This window comes from Siphateles boraxobius, unplaced genomic scaffold, assembly GCF_051911475.1.
Source record: "Siphateles boraxobius isolate OS27281-9 unplaced genomic scaffold, OSU_SipBor_1 9, whole genome shotgun sequence".
NCBI lineage: Eukaryota > Metazoa > Chordata > Actinopteri > Cypriniformes > Leuciscidae > Siphateles > Siphateles boraxobius.
The window spans coordinates 18,507,217-18,533,369 of NW_027509219.1; the positions used below are offsets into that span (position 1 = coordinate 18,507,217).

Consider the following 26,153-nt stretch of genomic DNA (forward strand, 5'->3'; position numbering starts at 1 on the left):
TTTATTATTACTTTTAAAGCACTAAATTTAATGGACTTCGTCTAGTTCTTTAGGGTTTTCACTGGTTAGAAACTGACAAAGCTGAATATGACTAGTGCTGTAATATTTTTCTTGCTATGTATTCACCCAGAACATTTTATAGTATTATAAACATTGAATTGTTTACATTCAAATGTACATTCGAGTGCCTGTACATTTTGTGTTATTAGCGTTATTAGCATCAAAAAGTGGGCCAACGGAGCATTCCTGGATAATAATGACAGTTTACGGCGGCTTTACGAGCAGTAACTTCACAACTGTGTCAGCAAAAGACAGATAACTAGTCAACGCCTACACTTTATCTAAATTCACATGTAGTTTTCTCAGAAATGGTGTTGATAAACAAGTCATTTGAGGATATTATTAATATGCACTTTTGTAATCTTAACAATGTCAAAAATACACTCACCAGAACAATTTATTTCCATAATTTAATAACTCTTTTGTTGAGGTAAATAATTTGAATAGATATAAGATACATACATGACTATTAAGACTTAGGCTTGGATAGCAGCACAAAAACAAAAAAAAACTGAATAATGACAATGTAGAAACTAAAGCACACTGAAATGCATAAAATACTTAAAAATGGAGTGCATCTATCTATCTATGCAAGTTTGATTTAAATATATACACACTTGGTAATGTGCTGCTATAGTAACATTTCCTAAAACTTTGTGGAGTTGGGTGTAATATTTTATAAACCTATTTGGCAGGGAAACATTAACCATCAAAACATCACACGTTTTTTCAAATCCTCTGTGATAATTTGGTAACAGTTTTTTTTTTTTGGCCACACACACACACACACCTCTGTGGTTCCGGTCAGCATATCTTGTTCGAACCAAAAGATATTAAAATCAACTTTTTTTTTTTTTATACAGAAAGTTTAGAATACTGTCACATATTCAAACATCTGTTATTTATAGTGCCAGTGAGGCTGTGTGTAGCTGCACAGTATTGAGAAAATAGAGACTGTCCCAAGACAGGGATTCAGATTTTACTATCACGCATACAGAGGCTGATAGTCATTCTTCTTGCTTCGGCAGGTGATGACACAAATGCTGAGCATCCCAAAAAACTGAAAAAGAGAGAGAAACACAAAACAAGTTGTTGAAAATTCATTGTCAGATAAACAAGTATAATGATGAGGCTAAAATGAACCGATGTACCTTTATGATGGCAAATCCCAGGATGACCAACATTGCATAACTAAGCACATCCTGAAGCATCTGCTCCAGTTTAGCTTCACATCCCTGTAGGAACAACAGAGTGTGTTTTCCCCCCGAAAGAATGGTTTAAAAACAATTACATATTTCAAGAAAACTGCTTGGAAATATGCTGATCTGAATACCATATAGTTTTTGTTATTAAAAGTTGTTTTTGTTACTTAAAATGGAATAAAATAAACATCAGATGAAACATTTAAATGCAAATTATAAACTGAAATAAGTATATATATATATATATATATATATATATATATATATATATATATATATATATATATATATATATATACACACACAAACACACACACACACACAGTATACATCAATAAATACTAAAATGGCATTTAAATACTAAAATAACAGTTCACTTAATACAATAATTGACAATGTCAAACGAAATGACACGCCACTCAAACCTGTGTATTCAGAAGATCAAGTTGGGTGAGTTGACCCGTGCATTGTGTATTGTTTGCTTTACAGCAGGAATGTGGCACAGAGTTGTTATGCTGGCCAAACCATGGTGTCGCAGTCCAGTCTGTGAAGTTATTCACCCCACAGCACTCCAACTGGAAATGTAAAAAGGAGTAAAATTAAAAAAGATCAGGAGACTCCTTTATGCATCCATTTCCTGCCCAGTGCGTCTATCATTTCCTGTGCAACCAAAAATTATTGCAATGATATCAAGGAACCTTTTAGTCTTACTTGAGATTGCAAGTAATCCACTGCATGCGTTTCAGTGTTCAGGCCGTCATACTTTTGGAAGACGTCTTTCATTGACTTTTCTAGATCACCCTTAATCTGTAAACATCATGGGAAACATTTTCCAATGATTTAGATTTCTACATATCCCCCTTTTAAAAAGAAAGGAGACAAAATAGCATACAAATATTCAGAAGTTATATAAGAACAACTTACTCTGCCCCTGTAGATGAAGCCAAACACAAAAGCGGTCACCTCGGCAGCAAAGATTATCATGATGATGAGAAGAAACTAAACGAAAAATTCAGAGAAAAGCATAAAATATTAAATCCCCAAACAGACACCATGATGAAACCAGTGCTACCCAAAAGGCTTTAAAAAGGAATAGAAACCACCACATGGACCCTACGCTCTATTTTCGATGAAATAAACTGAAACAAGGTACACAGATGTATGGCTCATACTTACAAAGCCTAAACCGACTTTGGACTCCCTCAGAGTTGCACAGCAGCCAACGGTTCCGATGACAAACATGACCACAGCCACACCGATTATGATGGCTGCTGGGATGATGCTGTACTTATCAGACACGAAGTCTTCAAAGCTGTTGTAGCTCTTTATCACATAAGAACCAACATATGCAAGGGCCACTCCAGCACCCTGAAAAAGAACGACACAGGAGGTGGGTCAATGACATCAAACTTCACAGTAATGTCTGTGGTGGGACTCCCCCCAAAATCATTTCATGATATTTACTATATATATATATATATTTTTTTTTATATATATAAAACTTGATTAAAAACAAATACTGATATACAGGAATGTACACTCACTCACATGTATTCAGGGTGTAAGAAAAATGTCATTACTCCACACCAAACTTCCATTACTATTTCATGACCAAGTATTTAAATGATTATTGATATATTAACACAAACAAACACACACACACACACACACACACACACAAACTAGATTTTCAAAAAAGATTGGTCCTTTTATCTTGGACACTTGTCATTTACCCAGTAACGGTGCTGAATTTGCACAGTTCAGTTCAATAAGAACACATAGGGTGATATCAGGTAAATTGGGCCATCAGGTAAAATGGGCCATTTAAGGTTTGGGGGTCCCAGCCCCTCTGGAATTTAGAGCCAATGACTGTAAATGATTTCAAACTGTTGTTATAACTGTGCTTGACAAGTAACAGGCGATTTGATTAGTTTATGGTTGATATGGTGGGCGGGGGAATCATTCAAATCAAGACTACACCAGAAAGATGCATGGTAAGTAGCCTGGCATACCAAATCTAACAATTATAAGGATGATAAATCTATAAAAAAAAAACATGCACATAAAAAAATATGCACTCTGTCTTGATGGCATCAATCAGAAATAATGTTGTTAGTTTGGTATATGAACATATTTTTTGTAAAAGTGATGTTTTTCTTGGTGGCCCAATTTACCTTAACCCACTAAGGTAAAATGGGCCACATGGTTTCAGCTAAAATGGGCCATCATCTGTGTGTGTGTGTGTGTCTTTGTTTATATTACATTGCGGGGACCAAATGCCCCCACAAGGATAATAAAACCTGAGATCACCTACATTGTGTGGAGCAGCCAGCAGTCCCCACGAGGGAAATGGTTTAATAAATATACTAAACTTTGAATTTTGAAAATGTAAAAATGCATAAAGTTTTCTTTGATGGGCAGGTTTAGGGGCAGGATTAGTGTAAGGGGACAGAATATACAGTTTGTACAGTATAAAAACCATTATGCCTATGGAGAGTCCCCACAAAGATAGAGAACCAGACATGTGTGTGTGCGCGCACACACACACACACCACTGACATCAGTTTACTGATGCTGTTCCAAAATTGACTTTTTTAATTGCACATTTGAATATGTGGGTTTGCACCCAAAATGTTTTTTTTTAATGGCGCATATGAATATGTTTGTTTAATGCAGTTTACATGTCATGTGGCTGTATAAGCAATTGTGTTTTAAAATTAAAATTGAGGATAAATTAGCCTTCTATTTCCCTTTGCAGTTTGACTGGCCCATTTTACCTGAAACTGCTCATGCAAAAAAAGTTGGCACAGCTGACGTTTCAAGAAATGTATATGGCCTAAATAATTATATTTTATTACATAATTTCAACACAAAATTATCAAAAACAGTCATTATTAATCATAAAAACACATGGAAAAGGCATATATGGCATTGTATTATTGTCCCAAACGATTTACCAAAAAGTGGCCCAATTTAGCTGATATCCTCCTACATCTCTCACATGATGTCATTTCATAACAAGTAAACTTTGGGTTATGTATGACTCGCTAGCACATGATCGGTTTCTTCAGCAGTCAGTCACAATGCACAGTCACGAGACCATGAGTAACCCTTTCCTGCCCCCTAATCTTTCCTGGAATGCTGGTCTTGTGCCTCAGCTTGAGCAGAAGCGGCAAAAGCAAAACAGAAACCCTTGAGGTAGAAAAGTACACATGACAACAGCAATAAATCAGCTTTTCAGAAGACAAAGATGCAACAATGAGAACTTTCCGTTCTCAGATTTTACTTCTTGCACTGTTGTTTTGGGGGAAAATTAAAAAACAAATTGCACATGCAGACAGGGCTGGAGATAATGGGAACCAAAGGGCCCCGGAGGGTCTCAGCCCTGAAAAGTGTGTCTTGGTTTCAGCAAATTTTTGTAACATCTCTGTGAGCATGAAAGTATTAAATTGTCTGTGTAGAAGAGTAAGAAGTGTTGGTTTTCTACAGAACTCCCCTTCGTGCCCACTGAAGCCAGAAAAGGGCACATGACATTAAGCCTAGTCAGATGACTAGGCCTACATGATGGCACAGACAATATGGGCATCAGCAATCTTTATTTTCATTGAAATCAAGTTAGAAGCAGTTACATCAACTCTTAAATAAGCAAGCGCATACGTTTAAAGGCAGCATAGCAAAAGGCACTGAAGCCCTTTAAGTTATTTTAAGTGTATAAACAAAGAGCAAACAAATGACTCACCCTAAATTAAATTACATTCTAGAGAACAGCTCGCTGTCAAAAGCAAATAATTCTATTAAACGTTTAGGTCTGGAGGAGGAGAAACAACCTCTGGAATGAATACAAACTATTGTGATACTTATAAGGTCCCTTCTTCCAACAAATATAGTCATCAAACAACTGCAAAACCCACATGGACAGCATAGGTTTGTAACATCATAATGGGCTATATTTAGGCAACAAAAACAGAACCGAACAGAATTTATATAGAACATCACAAACTCACCCAAAATATTAAACTGAGAAGCAAAAGAACGCTTTTGGATGTTATCATTCCGCAATCCATGTCTGCTGCTGAGTGACGAGTCGAAGCTGGGAATGTTGCGGATAGTTTGTGGCGATCTTCTTTTTCTTTGTTGAGTTTGTGACGTTATCTTTCCTCGTGTTCTTTATAGTTCAGTCGGTCACGTGCTCTCTCATACGTCAACAATGGAAACTCCCAGGTCCTAAATACCGTGCAGCAAAAAGAAGAAAAAAAAGAAGAAGAAGAAGAAGAAGAAGAAGAAGAAGAAGAAGAAGAAGAAGAAGAAGAAGAAGAAGAAGAAGAAGAAGAAGAAGAAGAAAAGAATAACGTAAAACTTTCTGGTTCACAGGGAAGTTGTTCATGATGGAAATGTGTGAGGCGTTGCCTAGGTGACCAGAAAAAGAGATATGATGGCACAGCATGATATTCATGTTGGTTGACTGATACAATCTGTTTACGTAACGTTACAGTCATTTTTTATGATTCTACACCCGTTTTAAAATTTCAAGACAAATAATTTAAAGTAGTATAACTTCCTTGTGATGACAGACTGTTGCATTTCACACATGATTTTTTTTGTTGAATTGGGACAGATGCACATCATCAGCTAAACACATTGAACAATGAAGTTCGATGGAAATATATTTGCTTTAGTTTAAATATTACAAAAACTACATATAGCATTTTCTTGTATAAGTAACACAATTTTGAATTTATTAAATTGGGTCTTGTTGGAAATCATGTTATGTCCACCCAGCAAACACATTTACGTTGTGGCAACGTCTGTGGCACGTTGCATTTCTGCTATGGCAACGTCACTGTCTACGTGCTCGCAACATTGTAACAACGTGGAATTCTAAGACACGACAGGGCTGTCAACGTTGTTGCACGACATTCAGCAACTTAGAGATGACGTTCTGACAATTAAATTTTTTTAATATGCTAGATATAGATATCCCCCATTTAGCATGTTATGTTTTATGGTTAATTTTTAATGTCATATGTAAGATAATTATATACTTCTATATAAAATATGGTTTATCCTTATTATTATGTATGGACCTAACAGTAAATTAATTATAATCAACACCTGCAAGTGTACACTTTGAAAAGTAAAAATTACATTGAAGGTTAGCTAATTCAGCTTTATTAAGCATATGGTAATCAAATTGCACTTCCAAAAGTCATACATTTGTGAGAAAAGAAAAGATTAGGCTATATACAGGGAGTGACTAACGAGCATGAGCAGACATGAAAATCTAGCAAAGAAACGAATGAGACGACAAATCAAAGGAAAAATAAACAGGTGTGTGCGGTTACAAAAAAAAATTCCCAAAAAAAGGTAAAAACATTATGCAAGTACGCGCTTGCCACCCAGCAAACACAGAACGTTGGCACAACGTACCCAACCTTATAACTACGTTGTGTGGTGAAGGTTGTTACAGCGTTGTCACAGTGTTGATTTAAACCGCAGGGCCATTGCTCAAGTGTCTATGTGTCTATGGTGTCTTTCTCCTTGACAACCACAGGACAATGTAGGCTACTCGACACTGCCATGAAACGCGAAAATCAGCATTTTAAATTTCAACCGCCCATTTGGCTCATTGTGTTGTCTCATTCTTCATCGAGCAAGGATACGTGAGTATTGCGTTTAATCTAGCCCAGGGGTTTTCAAACTGTGGGTCGAGACTCGAGACCCATTTGTGGGTCGCAGATTGGGAAGAGGTGGGTCCGCGCAGTCACTATTGGCTGCAGCGAAATTTACGCGCAGCGTTCTCCTTTTTCCAAAGCGCTAGGGCGGTTGCGCTCCGGAGGCGTCTGTCGTTGCTAAGCGCAACCATCAGCTGCGCTCTCCGTTACAGCAAGGAAAACGCTTGCGGCATTCTGAAAAGTTGAGATGTTTTTATCTCGATGCGGCGCGGACGCGCTTGGAAAAAACGAGCGCGTCGCACCGCGAGCTTCCATTATGAGCGCGCATACCGCGTTTAACAACACTTTTAGCAGACATATTAGTATTGAAATTCTAGGTCATGGGCCTACTGTCAAATTAAATAATTTAGAAAATAAAATTATTTGTTGTTATATCAAACTTTGGTTAAGATTAAAATTACTTAATCTTTAATTTCTTTGTGTCTGGGTAAATTAGTTGAGGCAGCAGACAAGAACTACTCGGTATTCTTCCCTTTATTTCAACAGCCATTAGGCTGCTATTTTAATTCTACATTATTTTGATAATGTACCATAAGTTTGTATTGCAGTTAAACTTGTATGTCTTTCATACTATGACAAGGAGAAAACTGCTCTGAAGAGATCTAACGCATTCCACCCAACCCCACATTCATGCTTTTTAAAAATCATTTTGGTGGGTCTTGAGATAGATTATTCTTGTCTAGGTGGGTCCTGGAATGGAAAAGTTTGGGAACCCCTGATCTAGCCTACCTCAGCTAAATTGGATACGTAGCCTAATTATTCAAACACAACCTACAACTTTATTTTCTAATGTGACTAATGTAGCCTCGTTCGCACTGTTTAGTTTTTCATTTTATTTGTATGCTATTTTGTCTCATTCGTTTCTTTGTTCATCTGGATTTGTGGATGTTTCCTGGACTGATTCCGGCGACCTTTATCACCCGGCTTTCGACTAGCTACTGTCTGCCATGAAGCCTACAGAATCCGGTTTTATTCATTAAATGTTCTGATCTTAGCTTTTTATGTTTTATTTATTATACTTAAAAGAAATTTGTATATTCTTTTATTTAGTTTTTTTTCTTTTTTCACAAATGTATAACATTTGGAAGTGCAATTTGATTACCATATGACGTTTTAATAAAGTTGAATTAACATTTTTACTCTTCAAAGTGTAACTTTCAGGTGTTGATTAGGCTATAATTAGGCTAATTTACTGATAGCCCCATTAAATAATAAACAATATTTAAAAAGTATATAATTATCTAACATCTGAGAAATAAAAAATGAACCTCAAAAACATAAAATGCTAAATGGGGGATATCTACAGTATAGGCCTATCGCATACATTTTTTTTTCAGAACGTCGTCTCAGTAGCTGAATGTCATGCTTCTTACAATTCTACGTTTGTTGCGAAAATGTAGACGGCGACAATGCCATAGCAGAAATGCAACGTGCCACAGAAGTTGCCACAACATAAATGTGTTTGCTGGGCAGAGGGTTGAGCTGATGAGTACGAGTGAACTGTTCGAAACACTTCACATCCCTCGTGCCCTGATCCCAAAAGATGCAGAAAAGGCTGCCTTCCTTGACTCCTCAGTCTCACCTCACCGATCTCTTTGGCCCTGCGGTGGATGGATTCGTTGAACGCTTCACTCCACAGAAGTGGCCGCAGGCAATATGCCACTTCCGGCCTAAGCTTTCCAGCTCAGCAGCTGCCTCAAGTTGCCAGAGGAGCCTACCGACCTCAGCCCAAGCAACGACAGCACTCCCATGCCACCAAGCTCTACACCATCCCTAAGCACCAGTGTCCCCGCCCCAAGGTGACGTTCGACACTGAACCTCGGAAGCCGTCCTGATCTGTCTGAAGAGTTGTCTGAAGATCTGTCTGAAGAGGTGAAGGTTAAGTTCCCTTGCCACCCTGGCTCAGGTTTGGGGAGCCATCCCCAGTGTGTCGAGCTGGGTTCTGAACACAATCAAATGAGGTTACTCACTCAATTCATCAGCAGACCTCCCTGCTTTAAGGGCGTTGTACAGACTTCAGTATGGGTCAGCAATCTGCACGTCCTCCGGTCCGTAGTTGAGAGTTTACTGGCAAAGGGGGGCGTAGAGAATCTTTTACAGCCACTACTTCCTTAGGCCCACCCTCGATCTGAGACATCTGATGAATCGGCCGTTCAAGGTGTTAACATTGAAACAAATTATCTTGCAGGTTTGTCCGGGGGATTGGTTTTTGTCAGTTGATCTAAAAGATGCTTACTTTTCATATCCAGATAGCCCCTCATCACAGATCGTTCTTGAGATACGTGTTTGAAGGGGTGGCTTACCAGTATACTGTCCTTTAATTCGGACTGTCCCTGGCACCGCACACGTTTCTGAAGTGCGTGGATGCGTCTCTCCCCTCTGAGACAGAAGGGAGTGCACATCCTGAATTACCTCAATGACTGGCTCATTTTGGCCCAGTCAGAGCACAATTGAATGCTCATAAGTCCATGGTCCTTGGCCATTTGGAATGCCTGGGGTTCAGGATCAATTTAGCCAAGAGCTCACTGTCTATCAGACTATTCAGCGAATATCCTTCCTTGGAGCAGTTCTCGACTCAGACCAAATGCAGAACTGGCTTGCGCCAAAATGTTCTCTGACGATTCTCTCCCCTCAGGACTTTTCAGAGGATTCTGTGTCTATTGGCGGCTGCCTCTGTGGTTCCGTTGGGCCTGCTCTACATGCGGCCCCTACAATATTGGCTCAAAGCCCGAGTTTCATTCCATGCTTGGCATCTCGGATGCTTCTGTCTCAAGGTAACCCATGGCTGTGTCAAGGACCTGGCCCCTTGGAAGGACCCTCATCTGTACCGGACAGGTGCAGACTTGGGGATGGTCTCCAGGAGGAAGGTAGTCATGACAGATGCTTCAAACACAGATGTGGAGCTCTGTGCAAAGGCAGGCTGACGTCCGGCTCTTGGTCAGGCCTGGAGAGGCATTGGTACATCAACTGCCTGGAAATGCTGGTGTTTTTTCTGGCTCTCAAAACCTTCCTGCCAGACCTAAAGGGGCACCATTTCTTGGACAACATGTCAGTGGTGGCCTAACTAAATCACCAATCACCCAATCACCTAAATCGCCGGTCTCAGGCCACGGCCTATGTACAGACACCTCCTCTTATGGGCACATCACAATCTGCACCCGCTGAAGGCAGTGCACATGCTAGGCAGACTGAACCAAGGGGCATACATGCTGTCTCGGGGTGGTACGTCTCCATGAGAGTGGAGGCTTCACCCCCAGATGGTTCAGATGATTTGGAGTGTCTTCAGGAGGGCAGACATCAACCTCTTCGCCTTAGAAGGCAACTCTCACTGGCCATATTTTCTTTTTCAAAAGATAGAGAAGCTCTAGCCCACGAGTGAGCCTGCTTGCCCCTGCATGCCTTTCCCCTGATCGCTCTGCTCCCTCACGTCATCAGACGTGTCAGAGAGGACAGGCGCTCATTCCTTTTGGTGGCTCCCTTCTCGTGGAACCAGTTCTGGTTCCCCGAGATGATACAATTGCTGTCAGCAGCCCCTTGGCCGATTCCTCTGAGGAAGGACCTCTTTTCCTTGGTGAAGGGAATGATTTAGGACCCCCAACCTGAGTTGTGGAGCCTCCACGTATGGCCCCTCGATGGGAGCCAGCGTGCCTTCCCGCAAGGGTCTTGAGCACTATCTCAGAGGCTAAAGCCCTGTCTACTAGACGTCTCTATGCCCTTAAATGGTCTGTCTTCTCTGACTGGTGCTCAGTCTGGAATGAAGTCTTGACGTCTTGTGACGTTTCACTGATTTTATGCTTCCTTCAGGAGCTGCTGGACAAGGGGTGCACCCCTTTCACGCTCAACGTCTACATGGCGTGCTCAGTCCGGAATGAAGTATTGACGTCTTGTGACGTTTCACTGATTTTATGCTTCCTTCAAGAGCTTCTGGACAAGGGGTGCACCCCTTTAACACTCAACGTCTACATGGCGGCCATTGCTGCGAATCATGCTCTAATGGCTGGCCAGGCAGTTGGAAGGAACGATTTAGAAACATGGTTCTTGAAAGGGGCCAGAAGGCTGAACCCACCTCGCCCCCATTCTATCCCGATTTGGGACCTGTCCACGGTCCTCAGGGCCCGCCCTTTGAGCTGCTTCTGTCAGCCGAGCTGCGCCCCCTTTCGCTTAAGACCACCCTTCTGCTGGCTTCAGCGTCGGTCAAACAAGTGAGGGACTTGCAATCGCCCTCTGCCTTGTGTTTGGGCCAAACGATTGCAAAGTCATCCTCAAACCAAGACATGGCTGAGTGCTAAGGTGCTCCCTACTCCGTTTAGTGCACAGGTTATTACCCTTTCTGGTCTTCCTGTTTCTGGGGACGAGCAAGGTTTGCACTTACTCTGCCCGGTTCGGGCTCTCAGAATATATTTCGAGTGCTCTAGCCACTTCTGGAAAATCAGAGCAGCTTTTTGTATGCTTCGGAGGCCGCACTAAAGGGCACCCGGCCACAAAGTAGAGGTTATCACACTGTATAGTGGATGCAATTGTGTTAGCTTATGCTTCTGTGGGCCTTCAGTGCCCCATTGGAGTGAGAGCCCAATTCACCAGGGGCATGGCCTCCCCCTGGACCTGGTCCATTGGAGTATCCATTGGTGACATTTGCGTGGCGGCCGGCTGGACCTCTCCATCCACTTTCACCAGATTTTATAACTTGGACATCCTTGCTCTCAAAGCACGGGTCCTGTGTGTCTAAACCGGTCCTAGACCTCGTTGTACGTCTAACGATTAGGGCGCTTGCTGAGAACTCCGGCCTTGTGACCTGAGCCTTGTGTTTTTGGGCGGATGTTCTTGCCGTAATATTAGCCTTGCTGCCTTTCTGGGCCCTTAACCTTGAGTTCCCAAGGCCGGGGCTCGTAGGATGGTCTTTCGTTCTACGCTTGTATTATGGTTCTTTTGAATTGCGTCCTGATAGCATCAGCTAAAGATTGACGCAATGCGAGTGAACCTTATAGATAAGGAAACATCTCGGTTACTAACGTAACCTCAGTTTCCTGAGATAACGAGAACGAGCATTGTGTGGCCGTGCTCTTCCAGATCTTCCAGCTGATGTTCTGCACTTGAGTAGACGCTTGCCACTCCTCAATCGAAAGATTGTGAGAAAATGGCATTCTCAGCCTGCTTATATGGCAGGTAGCCCAGAAGCACCATAGGTTTGAGCAGTTGCAGATATGTGATTCAATCAGGCTTCAGAATTCTCGGAGGAAAGAGATAGCATCAGCTAAAGACCGACGCAATACTCGTTCCCATTATCTCAGGCAACCGAGGTTATATTAGTAACGAGATATTTTTCCAATGGTAAGAGGCACAAGCTCAAGCACAAGCACAAGAGGCATAAGCTCTCATCTCACTATAATAAGACAATCTATGGCACGAACTTTGCCAAACAACACAAAATAAATTGGCTTAATGAAGATTTTGAAAAAGCACAAATACAGCACAGAGTTTTAATTTTAGTTGGTCACAAAACTTCTCACAATGTGAGAATATTTGTTTCAAAGTAACAGTAAAAATTACTTGACTTAATATGTTGTGAGGGGCATGTTCCCAAATGTATTTTATTAATTATTAATTTCATATTTGTGAAACTATTTTTATTAAAAAAAATAAACAATGACATACATGTAGCTATTCAAAGTGTAAGAAAAATATGTTATTAGGCTACTTTCTGGACCTGGTTATACTACCTACATTTTAGAGCACTGGTTTTCAAACAGAAAACTTCTAAGGGGGCTGCAGGATGAATTAAAGGTATTTAAATGAATAAATCATTATTATTGATATCTAGCTCAATTCTAAATTACAATGCTAAAAACAAGATGTAAACTAAATCATATAACTATTGTTTTTGAAGAACAAAATGTGCTCACAAAGTCAGCATGTTTGATTTAAAAGCAGCAAAATCGTAATCCTTTAAAAACTGCCATAAAATTAAACCTTTGAAACAAGCAAAACAACCAAAAGGGTCCTTTTAGGTCATTTATCTACCAACTGACATGGCATCAAAGATAAGGTTTCAGCGTCTAGGAGACACCCTTCTGGTGTAATAACTCTAGAAGATCAAACTGTAAAAATTTTAATGCTTTTATGAATTAAACTAAAGTTTATTTTAGCATTATAAAGCTATCAGCCAAATAAGCACAATAGACAAATGAATTACATCTAATAGCCTTAGATCTCAATATCCCACCTGACAGAATTGTAGGTGTTGGTAACTAAATAAAATAAAAAAGAATAAAAAGATTTGATCAATATTGCATTATTAATTACATTTATTCAATGTGTCATTGTTTTTGTAGGGCCATAATGTATAACTGACTGAAACTGACAGAAAAAGAAAATGTGTTTTAGTAGACTGAAAATATTTTATTTGTTCAAAAACTCTGCAAAATATTCGCTATATTAATTAATGAAAATATTACATATGGTCCACTCTCACTGAACAATGGCACATAATAAGTAAACAATGTTTTTTAAATCATGTAATTAAACAAAGTCCAGACATTTTTCAGTCTTAAAACGGCACAGCACATCGATTCTTCACAATTGCGAATAAAAAACGAATTATTACTTTATTGTTTGTATTCTATGTACAAGTTAAATGTCCTTGTGGAACTTTCTTGATTATCTGATCGACAATCCAGGTCGTTATATTATTTTCAAAAGTAAAAAACATACTCTTTCTATTAGTCGGAAAACACAAATTATTGCGGCTCATAAAAAGGCGCTGAAATCATAGGGTCTACACGGTTCTCATGTAGACTATTTTACTTGCACGCACCCGCCCTTGAGCTCACTCTCATCAGACATCTTCTTCCAGCTGATGTTTCAGCTCAAATAAGCTGTCAGTCATGTCAGGTGCCACAGCAGCCTCATCTGCTACTAAAACGCCAAAAAGAAGGTCCAAGGCCAAGAAGTCAGGACCCAGTGTGTCTGATTTGATCCTCAAGGTCTTGTCATCATCAGAGGAGCTTGGTGGTGTCTCTCTGGTCGCTCTGAAGAAAGCGCTGGCTGCCAGTGGTTATGATGTGGTAAGAAACAACTCGCGCATTAAGCTGGCAGTTAAGCGACTGGTGGCCAGCGGTCGCCTGATTCAGACCAAAGGCACTGGAGCATCTGGATCATTTAGGATCGGCTCGAAAGCTGCTACAAAGCCAACGAAGGCAAAAGCGAAGAGGGCAAAGAGAAAGACGGCCAAGAAACCTGCCGGGGCAAAGATATCCCCTAAGAAGAGGAGAAGAAATTTAGGAAGTCCTGAAAAGGCCAACGAGACAGCTCCGGTCAAGAAGACCACAAGACCCAAGAGAGCCAAACGAAGAGCTTCCAGATCAAGCAAAGCAAAAACTACCTAGAAATGATAATGGCTATTGTTCATACTTTTTAAGGGATGTTGGACCCTTTGTAAAAAAATAAATAAAACAATTCTTAATTAATGAAAAACGTTTAGTCTCTTGCTGCATTGAAATTTGATGACGATTATGATAATAAAAATTACTATAATTACTATTATTTTACACTAATAACATGCATTGCGTTTTATTAACATTTCATTAACAACATACCAAATTTCATTTTAGCCTTAATCCTACATTGGGCTATTAATTACTTTTTTTGTAGTAAATATGTAGGCCTAACTCTGATAATTTCTTGCTTATAAAATAATATATACAACAATGTTAAAAAATTACGTGACTGGGATAGTTTTCTATCGAAAAGTAACATGCAATTATCACGCAAGAGCTATACACGTTATTCCACTAGATGGTGTTATCTGAAAAGCAGTAGCCTAGTCGTCATTCCGTTTAGAATCGCTGCTTTTCAGATAACACCATCTAGTGGAATAACGTGTATAAAGCTCGTGTCTAATTACACACGTCACATATTCATCAAAAAAAGAGATGCTCATCCAAGACTGCAATTAATTTATACAAAACATCACCAATATATATTTTTTAACTTAAATTGGAAATTAATAAATGTAATTAGACTGTGTTACAGGGTAAAATGAAAAAGACATAAAACATAAAATTATAAATTAGATTTTCTAAAATTCTTACTATCTGGAAAACATTGTAACAAAAATGTTTGTTTGAGTAGAAATAAACCTTCCTGTAAGTGTGGATTAATTTTTCATAATAATATGTTTCATGCTTAGGCCGAGGCCATAAGCAATATATGAAAAAACATATAGCCGAATATATGAAAAAACACTCTTTTGTTGTGTCTAACTGCAGAAAAAAGGACTTTCTCATTTGAAGTAGGCTAGACACATTACTTGTAACATTAATAAATGATTACAATCATAACATGAATAATAATAACAATAATAATACCTTTTGTTTACATATTCACCTCATTATATAAACCAAACAGGAAAACAACAAATATAACATTTTATTTTATATTTAAAATAAGAATTATTAACTAAAATGAGAATTGGATAAAAGTGTCTGCCAAATGGATAAATGTAAATTCCCAATCAAGTTAAATTTACCCGAGTTGTACTTTGAATACTTTGTTCTTTGCCTGTAAAGTGATTACATTGGCTATTATGTCTCCCATCTGCTTGTAATACCAATTATTGGAAGTGAAAATAAAAACACAATAACAGTATAAAAATAGCAACAAGCAGTAATATAAAATATTAGTTAAACACTAGTCTGCAAAATGTATTCACACCCAGAAGGGAGTTACTATTTCTGTGCCTTGGGAATTTTCTATGGATATATATATATATATATATATATATATATATACACATACATACACACACACACACACACACACATATCTGATGGTTATCCCAGGCACTCTCACTGGTGATCGTTGCAAATACATAGCACACTATTGAGCATATACATATAATATGTTTATCTTTTCTGAAACCACTTATCATGTGTCATGAGGGTGAAGGAGAGAACCCAAACGCAGATGATATGCGGACACACAGGATTTATTGAGGCACAAAACAGTAAACAAAAACCCACGAGGGGGCAAAACAGGACAGAAGGGCAGTACACCTAGACTAAGACAGGAAATAAACTAGGACTAGAAACTGACTGATAATGACAAGATGAAGAAAACAAACAGCTACACAAACTCACAAATCTTAATACGGGATTCAGACAAAGTACTCACAGGACTCTCACAAAGAGTAACACGCATTGGTTGACAATGTACCACAAGGGTGATTAAATAGGGAGAAACTAATGAGGGGAAGAGGTGACACAGGCTAGGTAATGACAAGAGAAGCATAACAAGGGGGCGGGGTATCTAACGAGACAACACAAGCACATGGCCCAAACAACAGGGCGCTAGTGTACAAAAACATGGTTCTGTCATGATCCTGCCACAAGACAAGGAAAATAAAGAACATGATGGCAGAATCATGACATCATGTTTGCATTGTGTATGGATTTTTTTGTTTCTGTCAAGTTTTTGCACAGTTGCGCCCATTCTCATTCAAACTTCTTACATAATTTTTAACCTGCAGAGTGTCACTCGCAATTTTTCCGTGTCTTGTATTTTAATTTATCAAAAGTGCAAGTGGACCAAACAAACTTCTCAGAAGCACTCACACACTGTTGCAATAGGTAGGGTATTGTTACTTTTGTTACATAATAAAATCAAACTTTGGCAAAGGAATTAGAGAAACTAAAGTATAATAAAGAATAATGCTTTTATAACCATCCTAACAAAGTTTGCTGCCAACAAACTTTAACTTTGGTACGCAGTAAAAGAGAAAGCATTACCTGCACTGTGCTCTCCTGTGTTTACATTCATTTAAAAGGAGGTCAATCCATCTTTGAGGATGTGTAACTAAGTACACAATAGCATTTGAGCATGCCATATTATAAAGATATGATATATGTTCTAGAGATTATGTTTGTTATAAATAATAGATTACATAGCTATAATACATTACCAATTTTAAAATATAATTATACAGTATTTCACTCTCCCACAATTACAAACCATGCAGCCTTGAAGTTTGGATTCTTTCTGAGTCAAGAGATGATATTTCATCCTCTATTAGTTATCTTTTTGCTATACAGACTTGCAGGTCATCAAACATGAACTTTGGCCCGGAGAGGAAGATGGAATTTCCTTTTGCACGTGCTTGTATGTGTATATATAAGTGTGTACAAAAGTGAAAAGTGTAGTGACTGCACCTCAAGCCAAGAAGACCAGGGGCCTATACCATGAAGCCGGTTTAGGTGGCTAGCCAGCTATGTTTCAGTTTAGTTTGCGACAACCCTGGGTTTTAGGGACCATGAAAGTGGTTTGGCTTTAAGCAGTGTTCATCGCCATAGTAACTTACGCTCCACGGCTAACCTGGTCCTGGGCAGGTTATGTTCCAGGTAAGAGGTTGCAAACCGAACTTGGACCAATCAGCTGTGAGCAAAGTGACACATGCCTGATGCGATAAAGTCACTCCACCTGTTTCAACTCCAAATTAAAGGTCACTACATAGCAAATGATTTTTAAAGACAAAATCGTCTTGGTTTTAGTGATGCTTATTTAGAATAATAAATTTGTATGATTTAGTTATTATTTATGTAATTATTATACCCTTAATCAATCACACATGTACAATTTTAGTCCATCAATTATTATTACGCAGTTTAAATGAATAAATATATAAAGGTAATATATATACGTTTTAGCATCAATAGATGAAGCTATAAAATAACTACATGTGAGCTTAAATGTTCAATTCTCTCTATACTTTTATCAGCTGTATAAAATAACTTCACAACTTTTAATTGCACTGATATACAGTAGCGAGACTTTTTCTTTTAGTTGTCCTCTTTCATAGACAGCTGTTTTCTTCTTGCTGTGTAAATTTGTTGAAATACTTCCTATTTTAATACTTTTATTTAATAAGTGAATTGCACTTCTTCTCTCACGAGAAATTAATCTGAGTTTCACTTTCTCAACGTGTGATTGGCTGTTCGATACTGATGTCACACCTAAACTCAGGATCAAAGCCTGAGTTGACAGAGAAAGTTGATGATCAGCATCATGGTACCAACAAAGCCTGGTTGGATTGGTTTGGTTTTGTCAACTCAAAACTAATCCTGTAACCCTGAGTTTGTTCAACTACCATTACGGTACAGGCCCCTGGACAAACTTCATAAGAACTATATGTAAGACAGTATGTTTTGTTTACTTAACCAGTATTTTTTTCAAATGTCTCATAATTATTGTGAATGCAGTTTTTATGAGCTCATACTGAGACTACAAGGAATATTTGTACTTTTAAAAATTCAGTTGAAATATTGAAATAAAAAAGTTGATGAAAAGTAGAGGAAAACAAGAAAATGTTTACAATTTTTGTTTATATCCATGTTCCTTGCCAGCCATGCTCTGCATGCTAAAGAAAATATATATATTTTTTACTGTAAATAGTACCATGTTAGGCTTCTTCATCTTATAATATCCTATAGCCTAAGGATTTTATATTAATAAAAAAGCAAGGTAAAAAGACTTAATAAATGCATACAGTCTGCAAACGAATGAGCTGACTGAACAGCTCCACACATTAATGCTGAGACTTAAACAGTAGCCTGACTTACATTGAGGGTTTCCTCATCTTGAAAACAAATCCTTCCAAGTTTCAACTGTGTGTGTTGTGTGTTGTGGTGTAACTTATTCCTCACAGGTGATGAGGCTGTTGGGTGAGACAGCATCTTCCAGGAACAACTCAATTGCATTCAATAGTGTGTTTCTTCCATTTCTTTAAGAAAAAGTAATTAATTAAAGAAGCAATTATTTGTTGTACACTTTAATTAAGATGACATTGGGCCTAAACATAAAACGCAAATGCTAGCTTGAGCAAAAGAAGAAAAAAAGGGGGAAAAAAAGAAAAAGATGAGTTCTAAATAATCACCATAACCAATAACAGAAAGTAAAATGTTATTGTTGTAATGAAAAAATACAGTAAAACAATAAATAGTTATATTTTAGTTACATTTATACATTAATCATTGAATTCAAAAGAGAATTCACGTTTGGAAGCCTCTGGATTTTTTTTCCCTATGGGTAAAAATAAATTATAATAAAATATTTGTCTACTACATGTACAGCATGGTTATCTTTTCAAAGTTTACTCTTGAATGGTACACAACATTATGTTTGTAGTGTGTCTATTTTTAAATAGGGCCCATTTTCAAGATTCCAACCCATAGCTGCCCTCCATATCTATTTGCCAACTATTAGAACTTGAACTGAGCATGTCACTGGATGTTTGTGGTTTGAAACTAGTGATGCTAAATATTTAAAGATGTTTTATCTCTTGTAAGTTTATCCCAGTTCTTTCAAAGTATAGTCAGGCTTTGAACATTCAAAAGTACTTTGGACCCTTCAACCACTATCTTCTACTGCATCAAATTATGGCTTGCAAATTTATTTTTGTTCAACACAGAAGGTAAACATCACATCTTGGCTAAATACATTCAAACTTCGAAGCTGAATAATTTAGGAAAAATAATTGCAACAGAATTCATTATTATTAGTAATTTGCCTTTTAATATTTGCTGAAAAACACAAGTACTTAAGCATGACATCATATCCGGCTGACCATATGCGTTGCAGAATCGAAGTACTTTTTATGTATTCAATGTTTCTGCCTTAAATTAATACATTGTTTAAATTAATACATTATTAGCTAACTGTGTGATTTGTATATGTACATTTCTGAAAAACATAACTTCGACACAATCACCTCTGATAACCGATCCCATCTAAATTGTAATGTAGACATGCATTTTGAAACAATATGTATTGTGAAAAGTGCTATACAAATAAATGTGAATTGAATACTTTGAAATAATAAAATATATAAGTTTGTGCCGCCATATGGTACAAAAAGTATGACAAGAAACCTGTTTGGGGCTTTCATGATCTACATTCACAGCGGTTTTAGAATGTTTTTCATAATGAAGAGGATTTGAAAATACCTGATATTGCCATACTCTTCTAAAACAAGAAGCAGCAAAGAATCTCACTTCCTCTTGTTGAAAAAAAAAGAATAGTTAAAATAAAACTACACACCCTCCTACATTATCAAAAAAAAATTGGACATTATGAAAACCCAGAAAAATGAGTGGAACTGAATACATTTACCATAATTCACAACAAAAATATTTGTTTCATTCAGCTCATAAAACCGTCCTTCAACTGAACGTTTAAACATAGGTTAAAGGCTCTTTTGTCTGTTTCTGTCTCCAAGGTAGCCAAACCATGAAGAGGAAGTGCATGGTCTCATGACTTTATTTTCTCACAGATGTGAAACTGAGAAGTGGATTTATTAAGGAACTCACCAAATTCTATAATCTGCCACATACATTTTTATTGAAGTAGTGTGAAACATGATTCTGGTGATCATGGAGTCAAGAGCATTGTGTCTGCTGATTCTCTGCTGTTTTATCAACATCTGCAACCTTCATCCGCTCATTCGTCCCAGTAATGGACTTCGTTTGTGCCGCAAAAACTCAAGTTTGACAGCACTGGAGGTTCTTCCAGGTGGAGGCTGGGATAACCTGCGCAACATAGACATGGGCCGGGTGATGAATCTGAGCTATTCCCAGTGTCAGACCACAGAAGATGGTGCCTATCTCATTCCAGATGAAGTCTTTGTCATTCCACAGAAAGTGAGTGGAGTGGAAACAAACTCGGAGATCATTATGTCATGGCTGGAACAAAAAAGCTCCACTTCAAGCTCCATTAATGCTGATATTTCCTTCTATTCGGTGCTCAATGCTAAATTCTCCACAGAAAACCAGCGCATGAAAAGCCACCAAGTGAAAGAGAGTTCTGTAACAGCACGGGTTCAAGTAAGTACAAAACTAAAAGAAAAAACTTATGTATGGACCGTATTGATAAGCTGGACAAATACAGAAGATTTTGAAGTAATTTTACCTAAACCAGGGAAAAAGTAATTTTGAATAACCTACACTATGGTAACATAAAATCTAAATTACAATTCTAACACCAAAATCTTATCTAATCTTATAAAATCTACAAGTAAAAAAATATTGATTAAAACAAATGATGAAAATCAATCCTTTATTTTCTCATTTCAAATATTTGTTTCTCAGGTCCGTAACCATCTGTACACAGTAAAAGCGTATCCCGACTTCACTCTGGACTCCCGATTTGCGAGACAGGCAGAGGATATTGCAGACGCTATCGAGAACAACCAAACACGTCAAGCAACTTACCTGTCAGAGAAACTAATACTTGATTATGGTACTCATGTCATCACAAGTGTTGATGCTGGTGCTACTCTAGTGCAAGAGGATTATTTAAAAATGTCTTATGTCTCTAACAGTCAGTCAGACATGTCTTCGGTTTCTGCATCAGCAGGTTTAAACTTCTTTGACAAAGTTAAATTTGATATTGGTTCCAATACATCCCAGGGAACCTCTAAAACCAGTGGTTATCAGGGTAACACCACATATTCGTTAATACAGAGCTATGGTGGAGCTTTATTCTACCCAGGCATCACTCTACAGAAGTGGCAAGAGAGTACGCTCAATAATCTGGTGGCTATTGACCGCTCTGGGCTGCCGCTGCACTATTTTCTTAATCCATCAACATTCCCAGACCTCCCAACACCAACAGTAAGCAAAATGGCTTCATCAGTTCGTCAGGCTGCAGAGAAATACTATAAAGTAAACACCATTCCAGGTTGTGTAAGTCCAGATTCCCCAAATTTCAACTTTCAGGCAAATGTAGATGATGCTTCTTGTGATGGTCCAGTCACCAATCTTAGCTTTGGTGGCATTTACCAAAAATGCACTCCATTGACATCAGATGGAAGTGTCATCTGTGATGAGACAGCACAGAAAAACCCAGCCACTGGTGATTATTCTTGCCCTTCACAGTACAACACCACCCTGTTACGCTCTGAGACAGTAGAAAGGGGTTATAATCATTATGAATGCCACAGCCACTGTCATTCATGCGGTTTCTTATGGTTGTCTACTTGTTGTGACCAAACATGTGGTGATGCTTACCGTGTCCGTCGTGCTAAAGTAGAAACCTATTGGTGTTCCTCTAGTCAGAAAATCCCTCAGTACTCTGGATATCTCTTTGGAGGTCTATTTGGATCAGCTATGCAAAACCCATTGACCAAATCTAATGGCTGTCCACCAAACTACTTTACTCAACACTTTTTGTCTAATGGCATGATGGTTTGTATGAGCAATGATTATGAGGCCGCAACAAGATTCTCTGTGCCTTTTGCTGGTTTCTTCAGCTGCCAATCTGGCAACCCTCTCTCAAAGGGTCAATCTCGCTGTCCACCTCAATTCAGTCAACATCTTGCTGCCATTAGTGATGGCTGTCAGGTACTGTACTGTGTCCAGTCCGGTGTGTTCACTGGTGGTCATTTAATGCCAGTCCGTCTCCCACCATTCACAAGACCACCAATGGTCAGTATGATTGCCACAAATACCGTAGCTGTCATGACAGAAGGTGATCATTCTTGGGTGAGAGTTGGACAAACAAAGATGTGGCGACTGGCAAAGCCTGGTGAGATTAACCAAATGGCAACAATGTTTAACGTAGAGTCTTCTTCTAAGATGTCCGGAGGAGAAAAGGCTGGAGTAGCCATTGGTGTAATGGTTTTGGTTGCTCTTATGGTCACAGGAATGGTGATTATAATGAAAAAGAGAAAGAGGTTTTCTGCCATCAGGTTGAGCAAAGGCTATGAAGAGATTGATAGTGAGGGTCAAAGCGAGAGTAGTGTAGAGATTCAGAGAGAACAACAGATTGAGATTGCAAATGATAACCCCACTCAATCCCTTATTTCATAATCTCTTTAAGATGACTATTCAGAGATTTGCAGTACAGCTTTATAATGTTATAATGAATATTAGTAGTAGTAATAGTTTGCAGCAGTAACAGATACAGCACTTATATTACTAGAAGTGCTCTCAGTTAGTAACCATTCTCTAAAAATAACTTACATTCACATTCAACATGAAACATTCAACTAACAATCCAAGCATTGGAATAAATCTGAAAGAAAATGTTTCTGTTAACACAATATATATATTTAATATATAAAAAACAATTCAACGTAATGAAATCTTGAAAATTGTAAAGTGTATCTAATAAGGAGATTGTTGTGAAATGAGAATGCTCTGAAATGTATTCGTTTTAAAGAAGATGAGCAAAAATACATTCACAGAATTATGGGTTTGATATATACAATTATTTTCTAATTCTTTATTATTTTTATTGATATATGTGTATATCTAAATTTTTATGCTTGTGTGACTAATAAATATTTCATTGAAAAAAACTGAGCAAATGTCTTTAGACATGCAACATGATCAGGAATCTTGTAAATACAAGGACATCTTGATGAAAATCCTGATGTCAAGTTAAGTTATTATTATATTTTACTTGTTGTTAGTGAGATTGTAATAGACTATTTTATTTTTCATTTAGTCATTGAAGCTAGCCAATTAGCCCAATAGAAAACATTAATAATTAATTACAACTAGTTATAATTCACTATAATTATTTAGATCAGCTGTAAGAATTAACTTGATGTAGGAGAATTAATACCACAACCAAAAAAATTGTTTTAATAATTCTAATAAATGTTCATTTCCGGGGTTTGATATGCTACTTGTATGTCTCTGCCATTTAAATAAAAGTGTCTTTATCCAATTTGTTAAGGATTTATCCAAAGTTGATCTTTGCTAAAGTTGACTTGAGAGATAACCCGTTTGAGTCAGAGGATCTTTGATTAATGGAAAGATAAGGCCGCAGCTTAGCACAAACTTAGGGGTCTTTAGAAGACTTCAAGCTCAGGATCATCTTCATGTCAGAGTGTCTCAGAATAGACCTTTTTCACATTTCCAGGTTTCTCAGAAGCGGAAGTCGTCATAGTTGGGTAAACTTCTATAATGGTGAATGAGATACTACACAAATACATTTTTTTGGTTCCCCAATTGCTCAAATAGCAAAAGAAAAACTACTCAATAGAGAAAAGATTAAAAAAACGAATTAGAAAGAGATTGATAAAAACAGTCAGAAGAGAGAAATATGTCAACTTTACCATCACTCCCACACCCTCACATCAGCGTTAACTAGTTTTTTTATTTTTATGCAAAGGCTATACAATACTAAATTTTAAGTGTTTAAGTAATTTACATATTTTAAAAAAAATAACATATATAAACCTTCCCAGGTGTGCATTTCAGATCTTTCATTACAGTCTGTGAAAAAGGTCAGAGGGGAAGAAGCAGTGTTGAAACCTTGTGCTGTGTTAAAAAACATTTTGTGTTCCTGCGGTCAAAAATTATTGATCTGAGTAATTTCATGCCTGTGAAAAAGAAAGCCTGTAATACTTAAAATTGTTTATTTGTGTACATGAAAGTGTGTGTTTGTGTGCCTGGTCGCGTGACTGTGGACAGGTCCAAGGCCTTTATGCAAGCACACATGTAAATATGTGAACATGAAAATGCTCCTGACCACTAAATGTTTCTCTTATTGCTTCCCCATTGATTTTCATTGGATATTCAGTTTTGACAAATATAAGCTCAGATGAATGAGACCTACAATCAGTCAGTTTAAAAAATAAATATTGAAAGAAATTGAAAGAATATCTTTAAAAAATTAAAGAAAACAAGTTGGCAAAAAGACTGAATCAAATATTTGATGATTATATACAACGCATTCTCATCCTTTGGCGTCATGTAGGTGACGCCATATGACATTTCGTCGAAATCTTACGCACATGGCATCCTTTAGTGTCAATATAACACGCACTGTTATGGGTAGGTTTAGGTCTGGGGTAGGGTACGGTTATGACGCCTTGGGATCTGCGTCTCATATTCACGCTAAACAATGCCATGTGCGTTGGATTTAGACGAGCGTCACCTGTATGGCGCCTTGGGTTCTGCGTCTCATATTGATGCTAAAGGATGCCATGTGCGTAAGATTTCAACGAAATGTACAAAGCATCACATGTATGACGCCAAAGGATGAGAACGGGCTGTTATATAGCATTAATTATAAGCTTCTTTTTTTTTTGTAGGCTGGTCATTTTTGACCGTGAACACCACAAGTATGGCTTTGTGCGATTTTGAACAAGATAAAACATTAAAGCAAACTATGATCAATTGTAGAGAATATTTTTAAACATGAAGATTCCACACCCTCGGGAGGCGAGTGAGCTAAAAATAAAAGTTGTTCCTTTCGAGGGAAACTTCACGATTATTTGTCTTTTAGCAGAGGGTTTTGCATATTAAATTGGATTGCGTGTTAAGAGAAGAAACCTTTAAGATTCTTATAATCAAGCATAGCATCAGTTCTCGCAGGTCACGTTAGTCAAGCTCGCATCAGCTGACTCTCAGCTGATCCACGTCTACCTATAGGAATATGACGCCTATCACTGTATACATATATAAGCTCCTTCAGTATTATCAGCAGCTATTCCGTTTCTCAGGAGCGAATTACCCTCCTCCATCCCCAGCTCCTCCTCTCGTCCAGTCAGGATTTGGTTTTCCCCTTGAATCAGAATAAATTATAGAATTATGTTGTACTTTAAAATCTTGAATTAATGATATCTGGAATACATTCATGTTGGTTCTGTTCTGTTTACCCTAAGGGGGGTTATTGCTGCTCTCCCTGCTCTTATCCATGCTAGGCTGCATGGATGCGGAGGGAGTTCTTGCTCAGAACAGAACCATACTGCCAGTCCAAATCTTATGCTAATTGTCAATCGTATTTGACGAAAGTGGTCTTGATAGAAATAGTAAATGAAACGAATGTACAAAAATACAAAACTTCGGGAAGGAGGTTATAAAATGTTGTCAGACATGTTTAACATTAAACTGGTAATGGAAAAGCGCCATTATATTGCTAAGTGCAAGCGGAAATGGGAGCTATGGGAGCCATACATAAATATCATGTAAAATGGAAATGAAGACCTTACTGGAAAATACTTTGTAAACACTGTCTGTAACAAATTCATTTATTATATTTACTTATTTATTAATTTTTTACATTTTTATTATTTACTTTATGCATTTCTTCTTTTTAAGAAGTGTAAATTGAATATTTATAATGTGAAAGGGTGTATGTTTGTGTACTTGTTCTGTGA

At 37.8% G+C, this 26,153-nt stretch overlaps 3 protein-coding genes across 4 annotated transcripts; 2 read left to right on the top strand and 1 right to left on the bottom strand.

Annotated features, from left to right (window-relative positions):
- Window positions 1–456: 456 nt before the first annotated feature.
- tspan36 (tetraspanin 36) lies at window positions 457–14,021 on the bottom strand. 2 transcript variants are annotated; one of them, XM_077223345.1, is made up of 8 exons: window positions 13,806–14,021; window positions 5,267–5,486; window positions 2,439–2,630; window positions 2,187–2,261; window positions 1,974–2,069; window positions 1,688–1,837; window positions 1,212–1,295; window positions 457–1,120 (listed from the first exon to the last, which is right to left on the bottom strand). In XM_077223345.1, exons 2-8 carry the CDS (start codon window positions 5,324–5,326, stop codon window positions 1,046–1,048), a joined length of 732 nt encoding a protein of 243 aa, XP_077079460.1. In that variant the 5' UTR covers window positions 5,327–5,486; window positions 13,806–14,021; the 3' UTR covers window positions 457–1,045. The 2 variants fall into 2 exon arrangements, with proteins under 2 accessions (XP_077079460.1, XP_077079459.1); XM_077223344.1 differs by lacking the exon at window positions 13,806–14,021 and having other exon boundaries at window positions 5,267–5,679.
- LOC143732359 (histone H1.5) lies at window positions 13,876–14,464 on the top strand. Its single transcript, XM_077223352.1, has one exon. It carries the CDS (start codon window positions 13,876–13,878, stop codon window positions 14,374–14,376), a length of 501 nt encoding a protein of 166 aa, XP_077079467.1. The 3' UTR covers window positions 14,377–14,464.
- A 5,824-nt stretch (window positions 14,465–20,288) lies between these two features.
- On the top strand, window positions 20,289–23,713 carry mpeg1.1 (macrophage expressed 1, tandem duplicate 1). Its single transcript, XM_077224099.1, has 2 exons — window positions 20,289–20,862; window positions 21,127–23,713. Exons 1-2 carry the CDS (start codon window positions 20,398–20,400, stop codon window positions 22,846–22,848), a joined length of 2,187 nt encoding a protein of 728 aa, XP_077080214.1. The 5' UTR covers window positions 20,289–20,397; the 3' UTR covers window positions 22,849–23,713.
- The last annotated feature ends 2,440 nt before the right edge of the window (window positions 23,714–26,153 follow it).